Consider the following 26044-nt stretch of genomic DNA (forward strand, 5'->3'; position numbering starts at 1 on the left):
CAGTAATCTGAAACGTAGTTTAACATTGGAATTTAAATCTACAACCAGTCTGTTTGTGTGAAGAATCAAAGATGAATACCTTCGTTTCAGATAACCTATTATTAGAGGAAGCATATTTTTAGTAGTGAGCATATTTTTTGTAATCAATTATGTGATAATTCCAGAGAAGCTCACCTACAACATATCAGAATGAGAAATATATCGTGTTTGAAAATAATGTTATATATCTGCATGGTCATGGACAACACTCACATTGCCTATAACATTGTCAAATTGGTGAAACATTCATACAATATTCAATATTCCTTTCAATAGTATTTTTCCACCACCGAGAGATTTTAATTTGCTTCAGTATAAAATGAATGCTATTTTGTTCTATAAAAAGGACCAGGAATGATTGAATGAATTTCTATTTAAATTAGCAGTCAGGCTGCTAAACAAATAATTTAGCATCGTATGGTTTTAGAGATGAAAATAATATAACACTGGGGGGAAAAAACAGCAAAGGCACACCACACAAGCAAATGAAAACCATCAGCCAACAAGTTATGTCAAATCTTTTTAACAAGAAAAAAGAAACTTTCATGAAATGGCTCTGGCAATGTCTCTTCCTCTCCATCATTAAAGGGGCAATCTGCAGTTGCTACATCCATTTTCTGATTTATAAATTAATTATATGTACCCATTGATTCTTGAGGAATATAACATATTAATGCCTCATGAGCTTTAGTTCAACAGTCATATCCACTCAGAACACAAAATATAAGCTTGTTTTACTCCAAATGTATGAAAACAAAGTAAACGTAAATAAACACTATTAGAATCAAAACATGGTTAAAACTATACTTTTGATATCATGGATGGTCAGTCCTTGCATCCATAGCCTATGAATTTGAGAGTGGTTACATGTCTCCAGCCCCATCCCACAGCTTTTTACTGAGGCGGGGACTCCGCTTTATTGTTTCAACTACCGATTGCCCCTTTAAAATTAAAGAATAAAAAATGGACCAGTGAGTTTCGGTTCTGTATGGGGAAAAATACAACATGATTGCCGTTCACAACTTGGCAAGGCAATCACATTTTACATGATAGCTCTGTCATTTTCTATGGGTTTCAAAAATAGCAGGGCATAATCTGCACCGTATTATATTAAATAGTCTCTTTGCAGCTCAGCTAGTAAAAGACTGAAAGACTCGATAGTGCAACCCTGCCCCTTTCCAGCTGGAAAAATAAATAATGTAACAGAAGCAAGTGGCCACTGGTCTGACCACCCCATTCCACTCCAGGGTGAAGTTTCCCCTAGGTGCAGATCTAGAATCAGCTTCCCCTCCCCCAATACTAACCACTAGTGGGGAAAATGCTAAACTGACTCAGGAGCAACGTCTAGCGGCAACTTCACCCTACACCACCCCATCTCAACCCCCTCCTACTCCAGGAAATGGCTGCATTGTGTTCGTGTGTTAAAGTTAGTGTCCTCAAACTTTTTTTCGTTTCGCATTCATTGCCATTTTCTTTTTCATCTCTTCCTCCTCCAAGCGCAACTCTTCCTCATCCTCCTTGATACCCAGGCGTAAACTGGGAGAAGTGGAGACAAAAACAAAACAGGAGATTTGTTAACACATGCAGACACAACCACTGTCTTAACTTAAGTCGGCTTCCACTTGTTTCTTGTCAAAGATGGGACAAGGAATATGTTTTTAGGGCTTCAATTCTTTTTCTTCCTCTTGGCCATATTCCGTTTGAGTTGCTCCTCCTCTCGTCTCTCCTCTTCCTGATCTTCAAAAACAGCCATTTTCAGGCTAACAGGACAGGGCGAGGCACAGGGGGCATAGCACAGGAGCACACACATAGAGACAGAACACAGGAATGAGTGAGTTTAATCCATAATCTGGCAAAACAAGCAATGGACTGAGGGTGGCAAGTCTTGGTTCTGGAAGGCTGCAGTGTGTGCAGGCTTTGGTTTCGAACCAGCCCAGCTGTAACATACCTGATAAAACGTATTGACGTCCAAATGGAAGACTACGGTTAGTGGATTATTTGAATCAGGCTAAAAACACTTGCAGCCCTCCAGGACCAGGGTTGACCAGCCCTGCAATTGACAAACACCTGCACTTGCAGGCATTGCTCTATGGAACCCTCTACCACGTCTGTAGAAATGGCAATAGGGCTGACCCCATTTAATCGAATGGTCTATTGTTTGGTCGATAGGTTGTTGGTCGACAGATTTTTTAAATAGAGCAGTCGCAAATTGTATATATTTTTATTTTATGGCACACGAGAAACCTGTCTGATTCCCGCCTGTCTCAGTGGACTAATCCACTGCGGAGGCAGCGGGGATGGCAAAGTCATTCTGCAACGCAAGGCACGCCTGCCAGATAAGCCTTGGCACGCCAATACATTTGATAAAATGGAGAATGAGAAAATAAGTGAAATTGGTTTTCCATAATGCCTACTGCTTTGGACCTGACACCGTTTGAGAGAGTATTCCTTAGGACTACAGTATGTGTGAATATAATGTGTATTGGGTATAATTTAAAATGTTGCGACATGAAGGGGAGTGTGGCTAAAATGCACAAGGCATGTCTCTCTCCAGACAATTCAAGCGCATTCATTGTTTCGTAACTTCATTTTGTGAATTGTTTGCCGTTTGATAGTTAGCGTCTATCAATTCCCCATTACCAGTAGTACATTTACTGTTAATCCCCATCATTTCTAATCTACGATGTTTGTTTGGTTACGGTAATTTCTGTTAATGCATTCAATATATTATTACTGTTGTTTACCATTCTGATTGTCGGAGAGGACACGTTGTTTGCAGAGCTCACAACCTATGCTACACTTGTGAGAAACAAGTTTGGGTTTATGTCATTCCATTTACGAGTTTTGTCAATTTATTCACGTGTTTTGTTTGGACCGCTCCTGTCAATGTTGAGGGCGCGCACCTGTTTACCCATACAAATTCTAATTTACTCAACCATGGATAGGTTATTCCAAGTTTCCGTGTGGCCTTTGTATAATGTAAGTTTAAACAGCGCAAACGTTCTATTGATTTCAATATGTAAATGATATGAGTGATTAACAAAAAAGTATTGTGTTACACTTATTGCGTTGGCGATCCCACTTCAATCAAAATACAACACTTTGAAATGTAGCTGGCTGTCATCTACAAGTTGTCCTCTATGAGTGATATATAAATTATTCCCAGATTCTGTGTGGTTTTTGAGCTGTGCTAGTTTTAACAGGACGCGCAAACGGATATCCCCCCTCTCGCTCTATTGATTTCAACGTGATATCGATATGAGTAATTGACAAAAGTGTTTCAAATCAAATTTTATTTGTCACATGCGCCGAATACAACAGGTGTAGACCTTACAGTGAAATGCTTACTTACAAGCCCTTAACCAACAATGCAGTTTTAAGAAAAATAAGTGTTGATTAAAAAACATAACAAAATAATAATAATAATAATTAAAGAGCAGCAGTAAAATAACAGTAGCGAGGCTATATACAGGGGGTACCGGTACAAAGTCGATGTGTGGGGACACAGGTTAGTCGAGGTAATTGAGGTAATATATACACTACCGTTCAAAAGTTTGGGGTCACTTAGAAACGTCCTTGTTTTCGAAAGAAAAGCAATTTTGTTGTCCATTAAAATAACATAAAATTGACCAGAAATACAGTGTAGACATTGTTAATGTTGTAAATGGCTATTGCAGCTGGAAACGGCTGATTTTTTATGGAATATCTACATAGGCGTACAGAGGCCCATTATCAGCAACCATCAGTCCTGTGTTTCAATGGCACGTTGTGTTTGCTAATCCAAGTTAATCAATTTAAAAGGCTAATTGATCATTAGAAAACTCTTTTGCAATTATGTTAACACAGCTGTAAACTGTTGTGCTGATTAAAGAAGCAATAAAACTGGCCTTCTTGAGACTAGTTGAGTACCTGGAGCATCAGCAATTGTGGGTTCGATTACAGGCTCAAAATGTCCAGAAACAAATAACTTTCTTCTGAAACAGTCTATTCTTGTTCTGAGAAATGAAGGCTATTCCATGCGAGAAATTGCCAAGAAACTGAAGATCTCGTACAACGCTGTGTACTACTCCCTTCACAGAACAGCGCAAACTGGCTCTAACCAGAATAGAAAGAGGAGTGGGAGGCCCCGGTGCGCAAGAGGACAAATACATTAGTGTCTAGTTTGAGAAACAGGCGCCTCACAGGTCCTCAACTGGCAGCTTCATTAAATAGTACCTGCAAAACACCAGTCTCAACGTCAACAGTGAAGAGGCGACTCCGGGATGCTGACCTTCTAGGCAGAGTTGTAAAGAAAAAGCCATATCTCAGACTGGCCAATAAAAAGAAAAGATTAAGATGGGCAGTCTGAGATATGGCTTTTTCTTTGCAACTCTGCCTAGAAGGTCAGCATCCCGGAGTCGCCTCTTCACTGTTGACGTTGAGACTGGTGTTTTGCAGGTACTATTTAATGAAGCTGCCAGTTGAGGACCTGTGAGGCGCCTGTTTCTCAAACTAGACACTAATGTATTTGTCCTCTTGCGCACCGGGGCCTCCCACTCCTCTTTCTATTCTGGTTAGAGCCAGTTTGCGCTGTGCTGTGAAGGGAGTAGTACACAGCGTTGTACGAGATCTTCAGTTTCTTGGCAATTTCTCGCATGGAATAGCCTTCATTTCTCAGAACAAGAATAGACTAACGAGTTACAGAAGAAAGTTCTTTGTCTCTGGTCATTTTGAGCCTGTAATCGAACCCACAATTCCTGATTCCTGATTAAAAATGTCTACACTGTATTTCTGATCAATTTGATGTTATTTTAATTGGACAAAAAAAAAGGCTTTTCTTTCGAAAACAAGGAAATTTCTAAGTGACCCCAAACTTTTGAACGGTTGTGTACATGTAGCTAGAGTTAAAGTGACTATGCATAGATAATAAACAGAGTAGCAGCAGAGTAAAAGAGGGGGGGGGGCAATGCAAATAGTCTGGGTAGAAATTTGTTTAGATGTTCAGGAGTCTGATGGCTTGGGGGTAGAAGCTGTTAAGAAGCCTTTTGGACCTAGCTCCGGTACCACTTGCCGTACGGTAGCAGAGAGAACAGTCTATGACTAGGGTGGCTGGAGTCTTTGACAATTTTTAGGGCCTTCCTCTGACACCGCCTGGTATAGAGGTCCTGGATGGCAGGAAGCTTGGCCCCAGTGATGTACTGGGCCGTACGCACTACCCTCTGTAGTGCATTGCGGTCAGATGCCGAGCAGTTGCCATTCCAGGCAGTGATGCTACCAGTCAGGATGCTCTCGATGGTGCAGCTGTATAGCTTTTTGAGGATCTGAGGACCCATGCCAAATATTTTCAGTCTCCTGAGGGGGAATAGGCTTTGTCGTGCCCTCTTCACGACTGTCTTGGTGTGTTTGGACCATGATAGTTTGTTGGTGATGTGGACACCAAGGAACTTGAAGCTCTCAACCTGCTCCACTACAGCCCTGTTGATGAGAATGGGGGCGTGCTCGGTCCTCTTTTTCCTGTAGTCCACAATCATCTCTTTTGTCTTGATCACGATGAGGGGGAGGTTGTTATCCTGGCACCACACGGCCAGGTCTCTGACCTCCTCCCTATAGGCCGTCTTGTCGTGTTCGGTGATCAGGCCTACCACTGTTGTGTCGTCGACAAACTTAATGGTGTTGGAGTCGTGCCTGGCCATGCAGTCATGGGTGAACAGGGAGTACAGGAGAGGACTGAGCACGCACCCCTGAGGGGCCCCCGTGTTGAGGATCAGCGTTGCAGATGTGTTATTACCTACCCTTACCACTTGGGGGTGGCCCGTCAGGAAGTCCAGGATCCAGTTGCAGAGGGAGGTGTTTAGTCCCAGGGTCCTTAGCTTAGTGATGAGCTTTGAGGGCACTATGGTGTTGAACGCTGAGCTGTAGTCAATGAATAGCATTCTCACGTAGCTGTCCTTTTGTCCAGGTAGGAAATGGAAGTCTGGAGTGCAAGAGAGATTGCATCACCTGTGGATCTGTTGGGGGGGTATGCAAATTGGAGTGGGTCTAGGGTTTCTGGGATAATGGTGTTGATGTGAGCCATGACCAGCCTTTCAAAGCACTTCATGGCTACAGACGTGAGTGCTACGGGTCAGTAGTCATTCAGGCAGGTTACCTTTGTGTTCTTGGGAACAGGGACTATGGTGGTCTGCTTGAAACATGTTGGTATTACAGACTCAGTCATGGACAGGTTGAAAATGTCAGTGAAGACACTTGCCAGTTGGTCAGCGCATACTCAGAGTACACGTCCTGGTAATCCGTCTGGCCCTGCAGCCTTGTGAATGTTGACCTGTTTAAAAATATCTTACTCCCATCGGCTACGGAGAGCGTGATCACACAGTCGTCCGGAACAGCTGATGCTATCATGCATGCTTCAGTGTTGCTTGCCTCGAAGCGAGCATAGAAGTAATTTAGCTAGTGGAGTAAAGATGGTTTAAGTTTTTTTCCCTCTGGTTGCACATTTAACATGCTAGTAAAAATAAGGTAGAACGGATTTAAGTTTCCCTGCATTAAAGTCCCCGGGCACTAGGAGCGCCACCTCTGGATGAGCGTTTTTCTGTTTGCTTATGGCCTTATACAGCTAATTGAGTGCGGTCTTAGTGCCAGCATCGGTTTGTGGTGGTAAGTAGACAGCTAAGAAAAATATAGATACAAACTCTCTTGGTAAATAGTGTGGTCTACAGCTTATCATGATATACTCTACCTCAGGCGATCAAAACTTCCGTAATATTAGATTTTGTGTACCAGCTGTTGTTTACAAATATACACAGACCACCACCCCTTGTCTTACCGGAGGCTGCTGTTCTATCTTGCCGATGCAGCGTATATCCCACCAGCTGTATGTCGTCAACCATCTCGTCCAAAAGGTTGACTCAAGTTTGCCAAAAAGCACCTGGATGATCATCAAGAATCTTGGAAGAACGTTCTATGGACAGATGATTCAAAAGTATAACTTTTTGGACGACATGGTTTCAGTAATGTCTGGCGAAAACCAAACTCTGCATTCCACAGTAAGAACATCATACCAAAGGTCAAGCATGGTGGTGGTGTGATGGTTTGGGGATGCTTTGCTGCCTCAGGACCTGGACAACTTGCCTTAATAGAAGGAACCATGAATTCTGCTCTGTATCAGAGAATTCTACAGGAGAATGTCAGACCATCCGTCTGTGAGCTGAAGCGCAGCTGGGTCATGCAGCAAGACAATGATCCAAAACACACAATCAAGTCTACATGAAAATTGCTAAAAAGCAACAAATTGGAAGTTTTGGAATGGCCTAGTCAAAGTCCAGACCTAATCCCATTGAGATGTTGTGGCAGGACTTGAAACAAGTAGTTCATGCTTGAAAACCCACACATCACTGAGTTAAAGCAGTTCTGCATGGAAGAGTGGGCCAAAATTCCTCCACAGCGACGTGAGAGACTGATCAACAACTACAGGAAGCATTTGGTTTGAGTCATTGCAGCTAAAGGTGGCACAACCAGTTATTGAGTGTAAGGGGGCAATTACTTTTTCACACAGGGGAATTGGGTGTTGCATAACTTTGTTTATGAAATAAATTAAATAAATATGTGATTGTTGTGTTATTTGTCCACCTATGTTCCCTTTATCTAATATTAGGTTTTGGTTGAAGATCTGATAACATTCAGTATCACAAATATGCAAAAGTAGAGAAAATTAGAAAGGGGGCAAATACTTTTTCACAGCACTGTATCTCCCGTTTCCATGTGTTATTTTAGTTGTGTTAGTTTCAAGAACGCGTATAGTTTATAGGGTGCTTGTTTAAAAAAAAAAAAGTAATATTATAATTGCACGTGTACATTTTAGGTTTTCAATATATCACGAACTGTTTCTGCATATTGGTTATTGATTTGGACACGTTAAAGCTGTGTTTTGCAATATGGCTATCGATCAAAATGTCTTGTCAACAGGAAGCAGTGACAGCATGATTTTCAACTTAAGTTTTAAGAATATAAAATGTAACTTTGAAAAATAATTTCCAATGGTATTGTACTTAAATCTGGTAAAAACTGCTGAATGAGTCCAAAAACATGTTGTGATTGATTTATTTTGATAATATACCAGAAATCACCTAATCAGGATTGCCCTGCCTACTAGCGCGAGCTTTGGACCGACCCAGTTGATAGTTCGTTGCAGAGAAGCGGAGTAGAGCGATGCGATTGAAAGAAAATGAACAAACTGCCATCTGTAGTCAATGTGATTTATAGGATATTTATTTTTATCTGGATATTTTCTACCTGTAATGTTTTTATTTGTAGGCTTTATGTAGGGTATTTTTACCTAGTTTGCAAGAGAAGTTACTTGCGTTGGTATATAAACCTACAGTGCATTTGTAAAGTATTCAGACCCCTTGACTTTTTCCACATTTTGTTACGTTAAAGGCTTATTCTAAAATGGATTAAAAAATAATACTCCTCTATCTACACACAATACCCCATAATGACAAAGCAAAAACAGTTTAGGAAAATGTATAAAAAATTTAAAAAACATTTACGTAAGAATTCAGACCCTTTGCTATGAGACTCGAAATTGAGCTCAGGTGCATCCTGTTTCCATTGATAATTCACAACTCGATTGGAGTCCACCAGTGGTAAATTCAATTGCTTGGACATGATTTGGAAAGGCACAGACCTGTCTATATAAGGTCCCACAGTTGACAGTGCATGTCAGAGCAAAAACCAAGCCATGAGGTCGAAGGAATTGTCCGTAGAGCTGCGAAACAGGACAGTATCGAGGCACAGATCTGGGGAAGGGTACCAAAACATTTCTGCAGCATTGAAGGTCCCTAAGAACACAGTGGCCACCATCATTCTTAAATGGAAGAAGTTTGGAACCACCAAGACTTCCTAGAGCTGGCCGCCCCGCCCAACTGAGCAATCCGGAGAGAAGGGACTTAGTAAGAGAGGTGACCAAGAACCCAATGGTGACTCTGAAAAAGCTCAAGAGTTCCTCTGTGGAGATGGGAAAACCTTCCAGAAGGACAACCACCTCTGCGGCACTCCACCAATCAGGCCTTTATGGTAGAGTGGCCAGACGGAAGCCACTCCTCAGTAAAAGGCATGACAGCCCGCTTGGAATTTGCCAAAAGGCACTTAAAGGACTCTCAGACCATGAGAAACAAGATTCTCTGGTCTGATGAAACTAAGATTGAACGCATTGGCCTGAATGCCAAGCATCACGTCTGAATGCATCACGTCTGAATGAAACCTGGCACCATCCCTACGGTGAAGCATGGTGGTGGCAGCATCATGATGTGGGGATGTTTTTTAGCGGCAGGGACTGGGAGATTTGTCAGGATCGAGGGAAAGATAAATCCTTGATGAAAACCTGCTCCAGAGCGCTCAGGACCTCAGACTGGGACGAAGGTTCACCTTCCAACAGGACAACGACCCTAAGCACACAGCCAAGACAACGCAGGATTGGTTTCGGGACAAGTCTCTGAATGTCCTTGAGTGGCCTAGCCAGAGGCCGGACTTGAACCTGATCGAACATCTCTGGAGAGACCTAAAAATAGCTGTGCAGCGACGCTCCCCATCCAACCTGACAGAGCTTGAGAGGATCTGCAGAGAAGAATGGGAGAAACTCCCCAAATACAGGTGTGCCAAGCTTGTAGCGTCATACCCAATAAGACTTGATGCTGTGATCGCTTCCAAAGGTGCTTCAACAAAGTACTCAATAAAGGGTCTGAATACTTGTGTAAATGTGATTTGTTTTTTTATTTGTAATACATTTGCTAAAATTTCTACAAATCTGTTTTTGCTTTCTCATTGTGGGGTATTGTGTGTAGAATGATGAGGGGGAAAAAACTATTGAATCAATTTTAGAATAAAGCTGTACTGTAACAAAATGTGGAAAAAGTCAAGGGGTCTGAATACTTTCCAAAGGCACTGTATATGGAATAATACACGTTTAAAAGTGTCGACCAATCAATTTGCCGAAATAAAATCTCGGTTGACCAAGATTTTCTTTAGTCAGGGACAGCCCTAACTGCCAACTGTGTATTATGTACTCAAGTCAAGTGGACCCAATTTAACACCCTGTGGGTTTGTCAATTGTCATAAAGAGAACAACATTCTGGTGCCGGATCCAAACCTATAGCCCCTTCTCCTGGGATATTAGCAGATTTGAAAGGGCATGTTAAATGTAAACAATAGATTGATGGGTACACCAAAGGGGTAGGGACTAGCGGTTGTTTTTGGACCAGTCCATCTCCCCCACCAACGGCTTACCTCCTAGCCTCCTCTTTTTGCTGGTCCCTCCAACTGCTCTCCATGAACTTTAATGCATAGTCACTCTCCTCTTTGTATCTACGGCAGAAAAGCACACAAAACACATTACTCAGGACCTTGAAGTAGAATGGAACAAACCACAAGCTACACCAAGTCCTTTTGAGTGACTTCAAAAAGCTTAAACACTAGTGAAAAGCAGTTAACTGGGAACTTCAAACAAGCAGAGGACATAACTATAGACAACCTCCATCGATCTTTAAAAACAGCCATCACACTTCTAGGGTTATTTGAAGAAGACCTTGACAGTGTATGTGTGTTTCTAGGGGGTTTAGGGTTAGAATTAGGGTTAAAGGTTAGGGTTCTGGAAAATAGGATTTTATATGGGAATCAATTGTGTCCCCACAAGGTCAGTACAACCATACTGTCTCTGTGTGTGTGTGTGTGTGTGTGTGTGTGTGTGTGTGTGTGTGTGTGTGTGTGTGTGTGTGAGCGTGAGAGAGCCTTACTTGGTCCGGTCGTAGCCAAAGATTTCCTTGATGTGTTTGGAGATTGTGTCTTGGTCCTCCCCTTCATCGTCGATGAAGTCCTCCATCTCAGAGTCGTACTCCTCCTCGTCCTCGTACTTCCTCTTGTAGGCAGAGGTGATTGGTGAACGAATTGTGCCTGGGGAGAACAGAGGTGTATTCATTAGTGCACACAGTGGTAAAACGTTTTGCACAATAGCAACACCTTTTGCAACGGAAAACGAAAACAAGTGTTTATTTCAAATCCGGGTAGTCCCTTCCCGTTTCGGTCCACTTACTTCCGTTTGCTTCCTAGTGAACACACCCTGGAAAATATGCCTGTGTAAGAGAGGTCTAGAATGGGGGAAGGGAGGCTGACCATTAGAGCTGGGCAATTTGGACAAAAATCCATATCACAATAAATTGACTGAATTATAAATTTAACGATACGTTTTAAAAATGTATAAGCACCAGTTACTTTTTAGTGGGACTTGCGACAGCAAACATCCCACTCTAAATCTTTGTCATATGTCTAACATAGTTATTATTATTCTTTGGAACGCCACTCTTCTTACACCGTTTAAGCTAGAAACACCATTCAAACTTTAAAACGTGTAGACTGGTCTGGAATAGTGTGCTTTGATATCTTTTTTATACTTTTTAAACCATTGTTTTTTGTACTCCATCCACTTTAAAAAGGGAATTCCTCAACATTCTAAAGGGCACATTATGACTCAACATTCTATTCACTGTAAACAATGCAACATTTGACACAAATCAGCTATTTTGATCACTTTCCCAACAACAGACTGAAATCAGAACAAACATGTCTATCAATCTAACAATACAGCGGTTTTAATAGCGTCAACCCAAAAAAAATGCTACTTTTAACAAACTGAAATTCTGACCACTTTCCCAACAAGTTAGACAAAGTTACTTCTCTGCTATTCAAATCTGAAATCAGGACATAAATATATTCTACCAATCATACGGTACAGCTGTTATAGTAACCACATCAACGGCTTTCATTAAAGATGCAGTAAGTTAAGTCTGAATTTAGCAGAATCATTACCAACAGCTGCAAATTCCAATAAAACGACATCACGTTAAGTTAACTTTCCTTGCTTTTTCTCATGAATCTACAAATGAAGTTGTGGGTCAGAGTACAGTATTTATTTCATAGCACAAACTGTAATTTAACTTTGTTGTTGACACTTCCCAGGGTACCATAGCAACATTTTGTCTCACTGTGCATTAATAGCCCTGCTAACTCAGTCACAAACACATTGAAACCAGTACACACACACTCCTTCCATTGTCATAGTTTAAAGGCACCGAACCGATCATTGTCTGTGGCGACTTCAACAAGGATCTGGTGTCCAGGTCGAGAAAGAAAGCCCATCTTGAGGTTGTTTCAGGAGAGAGGGTACACTACACTAGAGACATCGCTCAGGTATGAATCTTGACCAAAACATTTGTATACCATTTTACTGCTTGCATTAGTTCGGTCTTCATGTTAGTGTAAAAAAAACAATTAGTCCAATACTTTAAGTTGTGAAAGCAAAATATATTTTTTACAGTCTACATGCTCATGGTAAAAAAATTAACAATTATATTTCAAATAATGAATCTCAGGATGTAGGGCCCTATAAAATCAGCATTGCAGAAAACGTGGATGGAATCAAGGAATCCAGACATTAACCCTTCTCCTACAATTTCCACAGGCCCGTGGAAACCTAATTAACATATTTTTAAAAATCCATCTAAGCTAGAGATATTTTTTTGCATGAGGTGTCTCAATCCACCGCATCCACCGATATCGCCCTTCCGCGATATTGGCGATTTGTCAGACCATGAGACATCCCGAAAATTGGTCTAGTCACAAAAACGTCTAGCGTCGGAACGGTTTGGTCTACAAACTATTATGAACCCTCTCAGATATAGGACAGCCACTTCAGAACAAACTTCCTTTACATTTTTGGGGGGACTATCTGTTGTTCCATGTAGTGAATCTGTTATTCAATGCGTTTCTATGGGGTAATAGCAGTAACACCGAATTCAATGTTTCATCAAATAATTTCTTTAAATATATTTTGGGATACCTTAAGCGCTGTTAAAATTCAAAATCAAATAGCTAAATGATCCTTGGCATGACCATTTTATAACAATTTCATACGTTAGCTTAGTAGAACCCCCCCACCGCCCTCCCGGCATAGACTATAGAGTAACTATAGGAATTCAACAAAATTAAAAGAATGTATTGAACTTAGTAGGAAATCAACTAAATGTATTTTATTTTAAAAATGCATTAATTTGCCCATGTTAATCATTAGACTTGAACAAAATGCATCAGCGATTCATATTTTCCTGCAACCTTCTGAAATGGCACAGGAATGACCCTGTGTGTGTGTGTGTGTGTGTGTGTGTGTGTGCGATGCGCGCGTATATCTACACTTTGTGTAGTCGTTAGTGATGATACTGATAACCTTCTTCTGGTAGAGATGGAAAGGCTTTCCCAAAAACCTTCTCAATTAAATGTTAACTACAAATTAGCCTACTGTCGTTTTGACCACTTTCCCAACAACTTAGACAAAAGCATGACATTTTCCTCTACTTCTCTGCTATTCAAATCTGAACATAAATATCTTCACCCAATCAAACGATACAGCTGTTTTAGTAATAACAACAACTTTTCCTCTCAGCTTTTTTAAACAACTTCCGGTTTGACCAGAGAAAATCAGGAAGAGCCTAGTACAATTATTTTATTTAAATGACAAATCAGTTCCTGTGGTTTACACAAATTATTAAGTTTTCATAGGCACCCCACAGAAAAGGTATGAGAGGGACATCTGTCCAGCAGAGGAAAGTTTGCTTTTGAGCCAAGGGTCACGAACAGTCATGTAACTTCGTCGATAACCTCATCCCCAGGCGGAAGAATCTGGGAATGAGATTACGTCATTGGTGACACTTCCCTGGTAGCCATAGCAACATTTTGTCAAGCTGGTCTCTCACTGCACATCAGTAATCGTGCTAACTCAGATCAAAATGTTATGTGGACATGTTTAGGGACCATAATATTGATGTGTGTGTGTGTGTGTTGTCTATGTAGAAAATGTGTTTATGAGCAAGTTAGCTAGCTATCATAGACATTGTTTGCCAAGTTAGCTTACATATTTTTTCAATGGACAACACTGGGATCATTACAGATCCTAATAGATACTGATGAACACTAAATCTAAAGTAATTGTTGATTATAGGACAACAAAGGATAGGGCTAATGATGGCTAAATAATAACATGTAGGCTAATTAACCTGCTGTAGCAAAAATATTTGTGTTTTGTGCATGAGAAAAAGTAAATGTCTCATTTGCAGCTCCATTTTGTCCACAAATCCATTGGTTAAAAGGTGAGTATGCAAAAATCACATTCCCATAAGGATATGAATGTTTGAGGCATTGCTTTGATTGTCTGTTGTATTCCAATGAATGAGAAGTCTTATCAGTATCTCCCCTTATTCTTACGGAGTACCACTACATGTACCCTCACACACATTTTATATTTGCTTGATTGAGCGTGCCTGGCTTAAAATAGTCCCAAAATTGCAAACCTCGCCCATCTGACACTCCAGGCAGGCTAGAGAAAACACTCAAAGTATAGTATTTGAACATAGGTCTGACACACACACACACTTTTCTTTGTTAACAGGTCTAAAGAATAATCCACACAATCTTCTGTGTCCCTGTCCGATTACGTAAGTCAGACAAAATCATGTCATGAACATTTCCAGCAAATACTATCAATTTTCTTTGTTTATAACTTCAAGTAGATTCAAATTCAACTCGACTTGATTTATGTGTCCCCCTGGGGGCAGAGGTGCTCCGAGGGAAGGGGTGCCCCTCTCCTGCCAGTTTGTCCCTCTTCCCACTCATCCTCCAGCCCAGAGAGGACTTCAAGAACATCCTGCTATCGTCCAAACCATAGTGATAAAATAAGGTTTCTTAATTCATTTTTAACTTCATCAATAGCTCGTCTTCTGTACTCCATTATTACAGTTTTCATATACTGTCGTATTCTAGTAGGAGAGTGTATAAAAGTGTAGTAGTCAGTTTAGTTATTTCTGATTAAAATGTGTGATATAACTGCCCATAAATCCAAAGTAATAAGGTTGATATAGTAATCTATCAAAGTAATCAGACCAATTATGTTACTAAATTTAACTGCTTCACTTAAGTAAGACGTTTTCAAATTATTCCACTACCACAAAAACACTTAAGTCCCACAATTGTTCTTCATTGAAAAAAATGTATCGCACTGCTTTGCTTTATCTTGGCCAGGTCGCAGTTGTAAATGAGAACCTGTTCTCAACTGGCTTACCTGGTTAAATAAATAAAAGTTTAAATGACCATTCAAACTACTCCTGCTACTTTAAAATGTTATCAAATGTCCTGTTAGCAATAGCCCATATCAGAAGACTTACTTAGTCCTCATTCATTTTAAACCTCACATTCCTAAAGTAAAGTAAAGGTCAGTAACTTGTCGTTATCGACTTCAGTAAAATGTCCTATATAGTATAAATGGTTGGTTTGGTCGTAATTTACTACATTTGACAACATATAGAACAGTATATTGCACGTCATTCTTGATTGAAGTATTTCTCATCCTATGGGCTGGTTTCCCAGACACAGATTAAGCCTAGTCCTGGACTAAAAAGCATGCTCAATGAAGATTCTCAATTGAAAGTGTCTTTTGGTCCAAGACTTGATCTGTGTCCGGGAAGCCAGCCCCAAATGAAGTATATTTCTATACAGTGCCTTCTGAAAGTATTCATACCCCTTGACTTATTCCATATTTTGTTGTGATACTGCCTGAATTCAAATTGGTTTAAATATTTTTTTTCTCACCCATCTACACACAATACCCCATAATGACAAAGTGAAAACATGTTTTTAGAAATGTTTCCAAATGTATTGAAAATTAAATACAGAATTATCTAATTTACATTATTCACACCCGAGTCAATACTTTTTAGAAGCACCTTTGGTTGTTTGCACTCTGAAGCAGGTTCTCATCAAGGAATTGCCTGTTTTTGGCTCTATTCATTGTTCCCCAGATTTGCAGTGCTCATGTCTTCCACACAGCACTACAGGCCAAGACATTAGCTTTATTATAGTGTTTTTACCCCCCTAATGTGTTTTATATTAGTACTTATTTATTCTGTATTGTCATAGAGTGACATCCTTTACGACCTTGCGCCAACGGAGCTGAAACCGTCACACTAAATATTTTAGATTAGCTCGCTGTCAGGTCTAATATTTTCTCCTTCTGGTCCTTACCTTGCGGTGTCATCATTGGTCTGGGCTGCATGCCAGGTCTAGGTGGCATCCCTGGCCTACTAGGTGGCATCCCTGGCCTACTAGGTGGCATGCCTGGCCTACTAGGTGGCATGCCTGGCCTACTAGGTGGCATGCCTGGCCTACTAGGTGGCATGCCTGGCCTACTAGGTGGCATGCCTGGCCTAGGTGGAATGCCTGGCCTCTGGGGCGCTCCCCTGCCTCCACCAAAGGTCTTGGATGAGATGGTCTCGGCAACCAAAGTGCACTTGGGTCTCCCAGGCCCAGAGCCCATACTGATGGGTGGCCGCCTTGGCACGAGTCCCTCACCCCCAGGCCGATTGGGTGCGTTCCCTGGAGGTCTGACCCCTCCGTCACCAAGGCGACCCTGGACACTACCGCCACCCGGCCTGGCCTGAGGTGGGCCCCCTGGCCTGGGAGGACCGCCTGCTGTGGGTCTCATCTGTCCGTTACTCCCTGGTCTTGCCGTGGAGCTACCACCAGGTCGTGCCGGTTCTCCCTTTCCGGATCTGGAGGGTCCTCCCCTTCCTGAGCTGCCCTGGCTGGCTCGAGCCTGCCCCAAAGAGCCCCCTTGCTGTGATCTGCTTTGGCCCAAAGCCTGTGGTCTAGCCTGGACTGAACTCGGAGCTGTGCTGGGTCTCATCCCGGAGCTGCTGGGTCGCCCTGGAGGTAGTGAGGGGTTTCCCTTCCTGGGGGTGTTAAGGTCACTTGTGGCGGTGGGTTTGTGGCCTGCTGAGGAGGGCCTGGGTGTGGGGTGTTTGGCTGAGACCTGAGAGAAGGCTCCTTTGGTGGGGGCTTTGCTGCTTAAGGCACCTGACAAGCTGGAAGAGGAGCTCTGAGAAGGTTTTGCTTTGGGCTTCTCTCTATTTCGGTCTCTGTCTCTGTCCTGAGACGGCTTGGCAGAACCGTGGTGGCTTCTCTCGCTCGACGAGCAAGATGGCAGCGGGGGCTTTGGCTTCCTCCCCGACCCACTGGGGGCGGGCCTCTCCGACAAGCTCTTGTGTGGCTGCTTCCCGTTCCTTACGTCTCTGTCGGAAGTGCTTTTCCTTGAGGAGCTCGAGCTGGCCTGGGATTTGTCTCCTCCATCTCTGTTCCTATCTCTGTCCTTATGTCTGTCCCCATCTCTATCTCGGTCTCTCTCCTGGGGCCTGGAGTCTCTGCTACCTTTATCCGGTCTCTTAGCCTTGCGTTCCAGCTCCAGCTCCCGTATCTCATCTGCCGTCCGAAGCCTCTCCGGCTCGCTCTTCTTGCTCGGCTTGGCCTTCACCTCCACCGGCTCAAACTGCTTCTTCTGGGCCAGTTTGAGCAGCTCGGCAAAGTTCATGGGTGGAGGGGTGGGTTTAGACGGTCCGCTGGGTCTCTTTGAGGGCTTGGAGTTGGGAGCAGCCTGTCTGGGTCTCTGGGGTTCCGGTTCTGGCTCGGGCTCAGAGTCAGTCTGCGCGTATTCGTAGTTGTCCTCATCATCTTCGTCGTAAGTGTCGCTCCTCTGCTGCTCTTCGCCCCTTTCCCCCTTTGATCTCCTCTTCTTGGGTTCCTCCACCACAGGGATGCCGTTGTAGCCCCTGAAGTTGTCCTTGGTTCGAGACGCCATCGCTCGAGCCTTGCGGTCAGACTTTAGCTCTACCCTTTTGGCGAGAAGCCCCTCTTTCTTTTTCATACTCATGGCCTCTGTGGAAAACATTACAACACATTTCAATTAACTCAAATGAGCATATTATATGCATCAGCATAAAAAAGCAACATAATTTCACACCTTTATTAAATACAGCGACAACGATTTTAAAACAAACCTTTCTTTTTACTCTCCATCTCTTGTTTCTTTAGGAAAGCCTGCACAGCTGCTGAGTTGACACCTTTCACTTTAGGGTCCTTTTTGGGTGGTCCAGTTTGTAAGCTGTACCGCTTCTGCAAAGAAATGCGAAATGAAAAGATTGAATAAAACAGATTAACATGGAATGGTTAGTTGTGTAATATACTAGTCGTTTGAGAAATTACTCATTAAAAAAAAGTTTGGGATACCTAAGACAAAAATCCTTATTTCCTGCCTTGGGAGAAATGTATATTCTCAAGCAAGGCTACATTAGCTGCTATCACGTCCATAAATAAGTCACTAGATACCTATGTTAATACATTCCACCACGTTTTAAAATATTAACGTTAGTGTAACATATAAGGCCATGTCCAAAGTTATAAGGCCGGGCCTCAGCTCCACCACTAGGCACTACCAACATGGTTAACTAGCTAGAAAGCTGAATAGTTGACACATTCCCAAACGAATGGCTAGCTAGCACCCATTCTGGTCAGCAAGCTCAACGAATGACAGCCAACGTGGATGTCACTTAGCAGAGTTGATAAACGCTATGGAGACATTGAGCAGACTAGTTAGCTAGCTGGCTAGCTAATTGACTGGTTGTAATCATAACGTTATATAATTTACAAATATGCAGTAATGTTAGCAAAAGCTTTTATTCTCACCGGTACGCTACTGAGACCCTGGTTTTGGGAGGCGATTGACAAGACATTTTCGAAGTCCATGGTGATTATTTGCCAGGTGGTGAATGGTTAGCTAAGGTTGGGTGGACAGCTCAATATTCCCAGCCAGAATGAACAAGTATGACAGGCTACCTAGCTACTAGCTAGCTGTTTCCAGAAACTTCAACCATAACCAGGCGGTATCTGTCTTCAGAAAATATAACTGGTCAAACTGTAGTTGACTCGCTTGCTAATTTGAACTGAGCAAAACTAGACACCTAGCTATCTCAACCAGCTAAACAAGGCAGCTGACGTTGCTAGCCTCACTTGTTAGCCTAGCTAGCCACGTAAGCCTTCACTGGGATAACGTCGGTCTAATCAACTTGAAATGTGAACCACAAACACTAAAGTCAATTGATCACAAGTAAATATTCGTTACGGCGAGGGAAAATAAAGTTAAACGAAGAGATAAGCCGAGAAAAAATAACAAAAGTCTATTTTCATGCTGCTGTTGTAGCAAAGACTATTATAGAAACGTAGACCGATGTGAAGCAGGCAAGAATAACGAATTACTTCCGGGTCGCGGATTTTTGGAATCCTTCAGAATAAGTATTGTCCTGTAAATTTGGTAAATTATTAATTTGGGCGAAACTACTTACCATACAATAATAATAAAAAGTATTTCTATAAGATATTATGTGATTTATTTATTTTTATTTTCAAGCCTAAATGATCAACATGTTTTTGTGTGTGTGTACTCCTACCATTTATTGAACCATACATCATTGGCTGTACATTGTGTCGCAATAAAAAGGGGTTCCATTCTACTCAGGAGCTCTTAAATTTCCAAATCCACAAGTTTACACCCAGACGAGCGTCGCTGCTCATTTTTCGGCCCTTAAAGAGATGCCAATCAGCTTAAATGCAGTATGTTTGTCATAATGGACATACATATTGCACTGTACATATGAATGCACAATCAAATGTTCTGAACATAAGATAGGGTACATTACAAGTGTTATCAATTAAGAGTTTAGTACTTAAGAGTTTTGAAAATATACTACTTCCATCTGACATTTTTTCCAAAGTGAATTAAATAAATAATAATAAAAACGGTAATAAAAATATTTCACTTTGAACAACTACCCCATCTAGTGTCCATTTAAAACCATAACGGAAATGAGTTTACTGAGTTTACACTCCCAGGATCGTTGCTGCTAATTTTGTGTCCCTTACAGGGGATCTGCACCTGCTGATTTGGCCTAGTTTTTTGGCTTGCTCCTCAAGAAATGCTGGTGGCCATGACATAAGCCAAACGTGAGTTGGCTTGGGGGTGTGGTTTGATGTGGGTGTTTCTTGGGTGTGTCCTTGCCACGACCAAGACAAACCCATCTGTCAGAACCTTGCCCGCAGCTGTTTCCCCCCACTCAATCACAACAAACAAACCTGCAGGTTGAGCTCAATAACTACAGGCAGATGTATGGTGACATGCCGGAGGAACCTTTGAATAGGTCAGTAGCCTACAGAGTAATATGAGAAGAATGCAATTGCAGATGTTTTTAAACATTCCAAACTAAGTGTTTTGATAACTTTCAAATGTAGTAACAGCTCCATGTTGAATAAATAATCCTTTACATAGTACCATAGAAGCAGTGTTCTGCTAATATAACAATGTGCACATTTTATCTTTCATTGTCATTCCCAGCCAAAACAGATACTGTGCCTATCGGCATTTTGTCTGGTGGTAATGGGGCTACCTTGGAAGACATGTTAGAGTGGTCATACCTTCATGTGTGGTGTCCAGTATACAACAGGAGGTTCCTGATCCTGGTGAAGAATACAAAGGGTTTCTCTCTCCCCATATTGACTGATACCATTCAATTCAATAATAAAAAAAGACAATACAAGTAAAAGTTGTGTCTAGTAAAAAAATGTATGCTGAGTGCCAGGTCCATTCAGAGACATCAGTAGCATGCATGTCTGTCAGTCAGGACTTCATCACATCTTCTTGCAAACCTCCATGTGCTATCTCCATACATGTGTCTGTGAACACATACACACATAGTCACTGTTCTATTACCAATGGCAGTTAGGATAGGTAATATCTGACACACAAACAGGTACTTTGTTGAAGTTTAAACAGGTCAGACTAAACCTACTTAATTCTGTTCTCCCCATCGACGACCGTTGGTGAGCAGGCAAGAGGTGAGGCTGGAGGTGATATCAGCTCCTGGCCCCTCATCAAAGATACTAGTCGGTCACACACAAACACACAAAGAGAGAGAGAGAGCACTTATTACATTATCAATGGTGGTTATGATTAGCCTGGTGGAACCAACCTGATTGTTGTGCTCTCCTTTATATTTCACTTCAGATATCATAAAATGCATTTTCATTGTAAATAATTCATTGTAAATTGTAAATAAGAATTTGTTCTTAACTGACTTGCCTAGTTAAATAAAGGTTACATAAAATAAAATAAAATCTAAGAAGTAGAAAATAAGCAACAAATAATAAATGATGTTTCACAATTGGGTTCTCAAATGTATCAAAGTAATTAAGTGGGTTACCTTCTGTATTTGTACAAATGATGAGCCTGTGAAAGCTGTTGCTGCTGACAGTTGCTGGCAGGATACTTACATAGCAATACATAACCTTCCGCATATTATGCATGGCAGAAAAAAAAAAAATTGATTTAAGATGTCTTTTGTGAATAATTGGTCTAGCCTATACTCCAAAATTAAACACATTCTAGTAATTACCTTTATTATAATGCATACTGGATGGACTTGTTACCTTATGCTAAGCTCCAAACTTTCTATCCATGACTCTGGGAGAGAATGTATAGGCCCAGGCGATGCTGTTGGTTCATTGATTGTGCAGGGCGGCTTACAGAGTTAGCCTACAATTATAGCAGTGAATTATTATTTTATTTTGAATAGCCTAGTAATAGGGAATTGTTTATATGTTTGTAATTAATAGGCTGACACAATACCTTTAGCTACAGAATATCTCACCACTGTGCATTTCCATCTCCTCCTCTTTCTCCTTAATTCCTTTCTCGAGAGCGCAGAGAGAGGGGCTGTCAACAGTTAAATTAAATATGTTTATTTGTGAAAACAAGTTACTATCGATGTTCCCGAACAGATTTCACTTGGTTTCCCAAAGTAAGCCCTGGGTAGCTGCAGGAATAGGGTTGGAGAGCCCATGGCATACAGAGTTTGGGTGGAATATCACCTGTCAATGAGAGGCTGCGTGCTCCTCAAACAGTGCAGCTAAAGGGTAGAGCTGCCGCTTTCGAGGAGCGGGACTCTAACCCGGACGCTTATAAGAAATCCCGCTATGCCCTCCGACGAACCATCAAACAAAGAGTCAATACAGGACTAAGATTGAATCGTACTACACAGGCTTTGACGCTCGTCGGATGTGGCAGGGCTTGAAAACTATTACAGACTACAAAGGGAAGCACAGCCGCGAGCTGCCCAGTGACACAAGACTTCCAGACGAGCTAAACCACTTCTACGCTCCCGAGTGGCCTCCCGAGTGGCGCAGTGGTCTAAGGCACTGCATCGCAGTGCTAGCTGTGCCACTAGAGATCCTGGTTCGAATCCAGGCTCTGTCGTAGCCGGCCGCGACCGGGAGACCCATGGGGCGGCGCACAATTGGCCCAGCGTCGTCTAGGGTAGGGGAGGGAATGGCCGGCAGGGATGTAGAGCATGGGTTGTGGGTTTGATTCCCACGGGGGGTATGGAAGAAAAAAAATGTATGCACTCACTAACTGTAAGTCGCTCTGGATAAGAGCGTCTGCTAAATGACTAAAATGTAAATGTAATGCTCACTTCGAGGCAAGCAACACTGAAGCATGTATGAGAGCACCAGCTATTCCGGATGACTATGTGATCACGCTCTCCGTAGCCAATGTGAGTAAGACTTTTAAGCAGGTCAACATTCACAAGGCCGCAGGGCCAGACGGATTACCAGGACGTGTACTCCGAGCATGTGCTGACCAACTGGCAAGTGTCTTCACTGACATTTTCAACATGTCCCTGACTGACTCTGTAATACCAACATGTTTCAAGCAGACCACCATAGTCCCTGTGCCCAAGGACACTAAGATAACCTGCCTAAATGACTACCGATCCGTAGCACTCACGTCTGTAGCCATGAAGTGCTTTGAAAGGCTGGTCATGGCTCACATCAACACCATTATCCCAGAAACCCTAGACCCACTCCAATTTGCATACCGCCCCAACAGATCCACAGATGATGCAATCTCTATTGCACTCCACACTGCCCTTTCCCACCTGGACAAGAGGAACACCTACGTGAGAATGCTATTCATTGACTACAGCTCAGCATTCAACACCATAGTGCCCTCAAAGCTCATCACTAAGCTAAGGATCCTGGGACTAAACACCTCCCTCTGCAACTGGATCCTGGACTTCCTGACGGGCCGCCCCCAGGTGGTAAGGGTAGGTAACAACACATCTGCCACACTGATCCTCAACACGGGGTCCATCGGGGGTGCGTTCTCAGTCCCCTCCTGTACTCCCTGTTCACCCATGACTGCATGGCCAGGTACGACTCCAACACCATAATTAAGTTTGCAGACGACACAACAGTGGGAGGCCTGATCACCGACAACGATGAGACAGCCTATAGGGAGGAGGTCAGAGACCTGGCCGTGTGGTGCCAGGATAACAACCTCTTCCTCAATGTGACCAAGACAAAGGAGATGATTGTGGACTACAGGAAAAAAAAGAGGACTGAACACGCCCCCATTCTCATCGACGGGGCTGTAGTGGAACAGGTTGAGAGCTTCAAGTTCCTTGGTGTCCACATCACCAACGAACTATCATGGTCCAAACACACCAAGACAGTCGTGAAGAGGGCACGACAAAGCCTATTCCCCCTCAGGAGACTGAAAAGATTTGGCATGGGTCCTCAGATCCTCAAAAAATTCTACAGCTGCACCATCGAGAGCATCCTGACTGGTTGCATCACCGCCTGGTATGGCAACTGCTCGGCCTCCGACCACACTACAGAGGGTAGTGCGTACGGCCCAGTACATCACTGCGGCAAAGCTCCCTGCCATCCAGGACCTCTATACCAGGCGGTGTCAGAGGAAGGCCCTCAAAATTGTCAAAGACTCCAGCCACCCTAGTCATAGACTGTTCTCTCTGCTACCGCACGGCAAGCGGTACCGGAGTGCCAAGTCTAGGTCCAAAAGACTTCTCAACAGCTTCTACCCCCAAGCCATAAGACTCCTGAACAGCTAATCATGGCTACCCAGACTATTTGCACTGCCCCCCCACCCCATCCTTTTTACGCTGCTGCTACTCTGTTAAGTATTTATGCATAGTCACTTTAACTCTACCCACATGTACATATTACCTCAACTACCTCAACTAGCCGGTGCCCCCGCACATTGACTCTGCAACGGTACCCCCCTGTATATATAGCCTCCCTACTGTCACTTTATTTTACTGTATATATAGCCTCCCTACTGTCACTTTATTTGACTTCTGCTCTTTTTTTCTCAACACTTTTTTTGTTGTTGTTTTATTCTTACTTTTTTTGTTTAAAATAAATGCACTGTTGGTTAAGGGCTGTAAGTAAGCATTTCACTGTAATGTCTGCACCTGTTGTATTCGGCGCATGTGACCAATAAAATTTGATTTGATTTGATTTGATTTGATAACCAGGGAAGCCCCAACACCACGGGGTACGCAGGAGAGTCAATCAGATAAAACTGAATGATCTCCTCATGACCCCCCTGCGTCGTCATCGTCAGTGGTGCTGTGACCTCCCTGATCAGGCCCGACCCCAACGGCCGGCTGTCTAAGGCGTGGACAGGAAATGGAGCTTCTACCGGCCGAAGGGGAATTCCTAACCTACAACAAAATGCCCGATCAATAAAGTTCCCAGCTGCGCCTGAATCTACTAGCGCCTTATGCTGGGAATGAGGTGCCACCTGTGGAAATCTCACAGGAATACTCATGTGACCAACAGAAAGCTCTGGGTAAGTGGGGCGCCTACTCACCTGAAATGACTCCCCAGTGCGTGACCTGTTGTCCCCTCTCCCAGGAGACCCTCCCCAGCACCTGGCCACGGTGTGTCCTCCACGACCACAGTTGGTGCAGGGGATGGCCCCCCTCGGGTTCTCTCTCCTCCTCTCTCTAGCGCCAGCACCCCCGAGCTCCATGGGAATCGGCTCGGAGGTGCTGGAGGGTGGAATGGACGACCCCCACTCGAGACGTCCGCGGGTAGCCAGCAGGGTGTCTAGACGGATGGAAATGTCCACCAACTGGTCGAACGACAGGTTGGTGTCCCTGCAGGCCAGCTCACGACGAACGTCCTCTCGTAGGCTACACCGGTAGTGGTCGATGAGGGCCCTCTCATTCCACCCCGCATCCGCCGCTAGCGTCCGGAACTCCAGTGCGAACTCCTGTGCGCTCCTCTTCCCCTGTCGGAGGTGGAACAGACGCTCTCCCGCCGCTTTCCCCTCAGGTGGATGATCGAAGACAGCCCTGAAGCGGCGGGAGAACTCCGCGTAGGTGATGGTAGCGGCGTCTATTCCCCTCCATTCGGCGTTGGCCCACTCCAACGCCTTGCCGGATAGACAGGAGATGAGGGCGGAGACGCTCTCGTATCCCGAGGGCGCCGGGTGTATGGTGGCCAGGTAGAGTTCCACCTGCAGGAGGAATCCCTGACACCCGGCTGCAGAACCGTCATATGCCCTCGGGAGCGAGAGCCGAATGCCACTGGGTTCCGGTGCTGAGAGAGGAGGACTGGCCGTTGGTGATGGGATGGTGTAAGAGTGCGTGGGCACCTCTCGAGTCACCAACCGGCGCAGAGTGTTGGACACCTCGTCCATGGCGGCCCCAAGTTGCCGGATCATGGTGTCTTGGTAGCTGATCCAGTCTTCCAGGGATTCGGGTGCCGCCGCTGTTCCTGCTGACTCCATAGTTTAGGTGTGTTGTTCTGTCAGTAGTTCCGATGTGGATGTGGTGGAGGAGTCAGGCGCAGGACACAGAGGATACGTCCAAAATACTTTAATAGTCCAAAGAGCAACAAACAAAACACGACCTCGAAAACAGACGGAGGCGAGGCAATTACGCAAACACGCGTAAACAATAATCCCAAACATATACAGAGTGCAGACACGCAGCTCTGCACGACAGGCAGAAAATAACAACACACAATCAGACTAATGCAAAACAAGGAACTTATAAGACAAGTAATCAACACACAAATAGACACAGGTGTAAAAGACAGACAAAAGCAATCACACTACGAAACATAGAGCGGTGGCAGCTAGTACTCCGGGGACGGCGAACGCCGAAGCCTGCCCGAACCAGGAGGAGGAGCAGTCTCGGCAGAATCCGTGACAATCCATGCTTTTATCACGTCTAGATTA

The 26044-nt window shown here is 43.4% G+C and overlaps 1 protein-coding gene across 1 annotated transcript; it reads right to left on the reverse strand.

Moving 5' to 3' along the window:
- Nucleotides 1–546: 546 nt before the first annotated feature.
- On the reverse strand, nucleotides 547–19187 carry spty2d1 (SPT2 chromatin protein domain containing 1). Its single transcript, XM_084169244.1, has 6 exons — nucleotides 18628–19187; nucleotides 17943–18057; nucleotides 16135–17820; nucleotides 10806–10962; nucleotides 10300–10377; nucleotides 547–1575 (listed from the first exon to the last, which is right to left on the reverse strand). Exons 1-6 carry the CDS (start codon nucleotides 18685–18687, stop codon nucleotides 1476–1478), a joined length of 2196 nt encoding a protein of 731 aa, XP_084025370.1. The 5' UTR covers nucleotides 18688–19187; the 3' UTR covers nucleotides 547–1475.
- Nucleotides 19188–26044: the final 6857 nt, after the last annotated feature.

Source organism: Coregonus lavaretus (assembly GCF_964263955.1).
Source record: "Coregonus lavaretus genome assembly, chromosome: 9".
NCBI lineage: Eukaryota > Metazoa > Chordata > Actinopteri > Salmoniformes > Salmonidae > Coregonus > Coregonus lavaretus.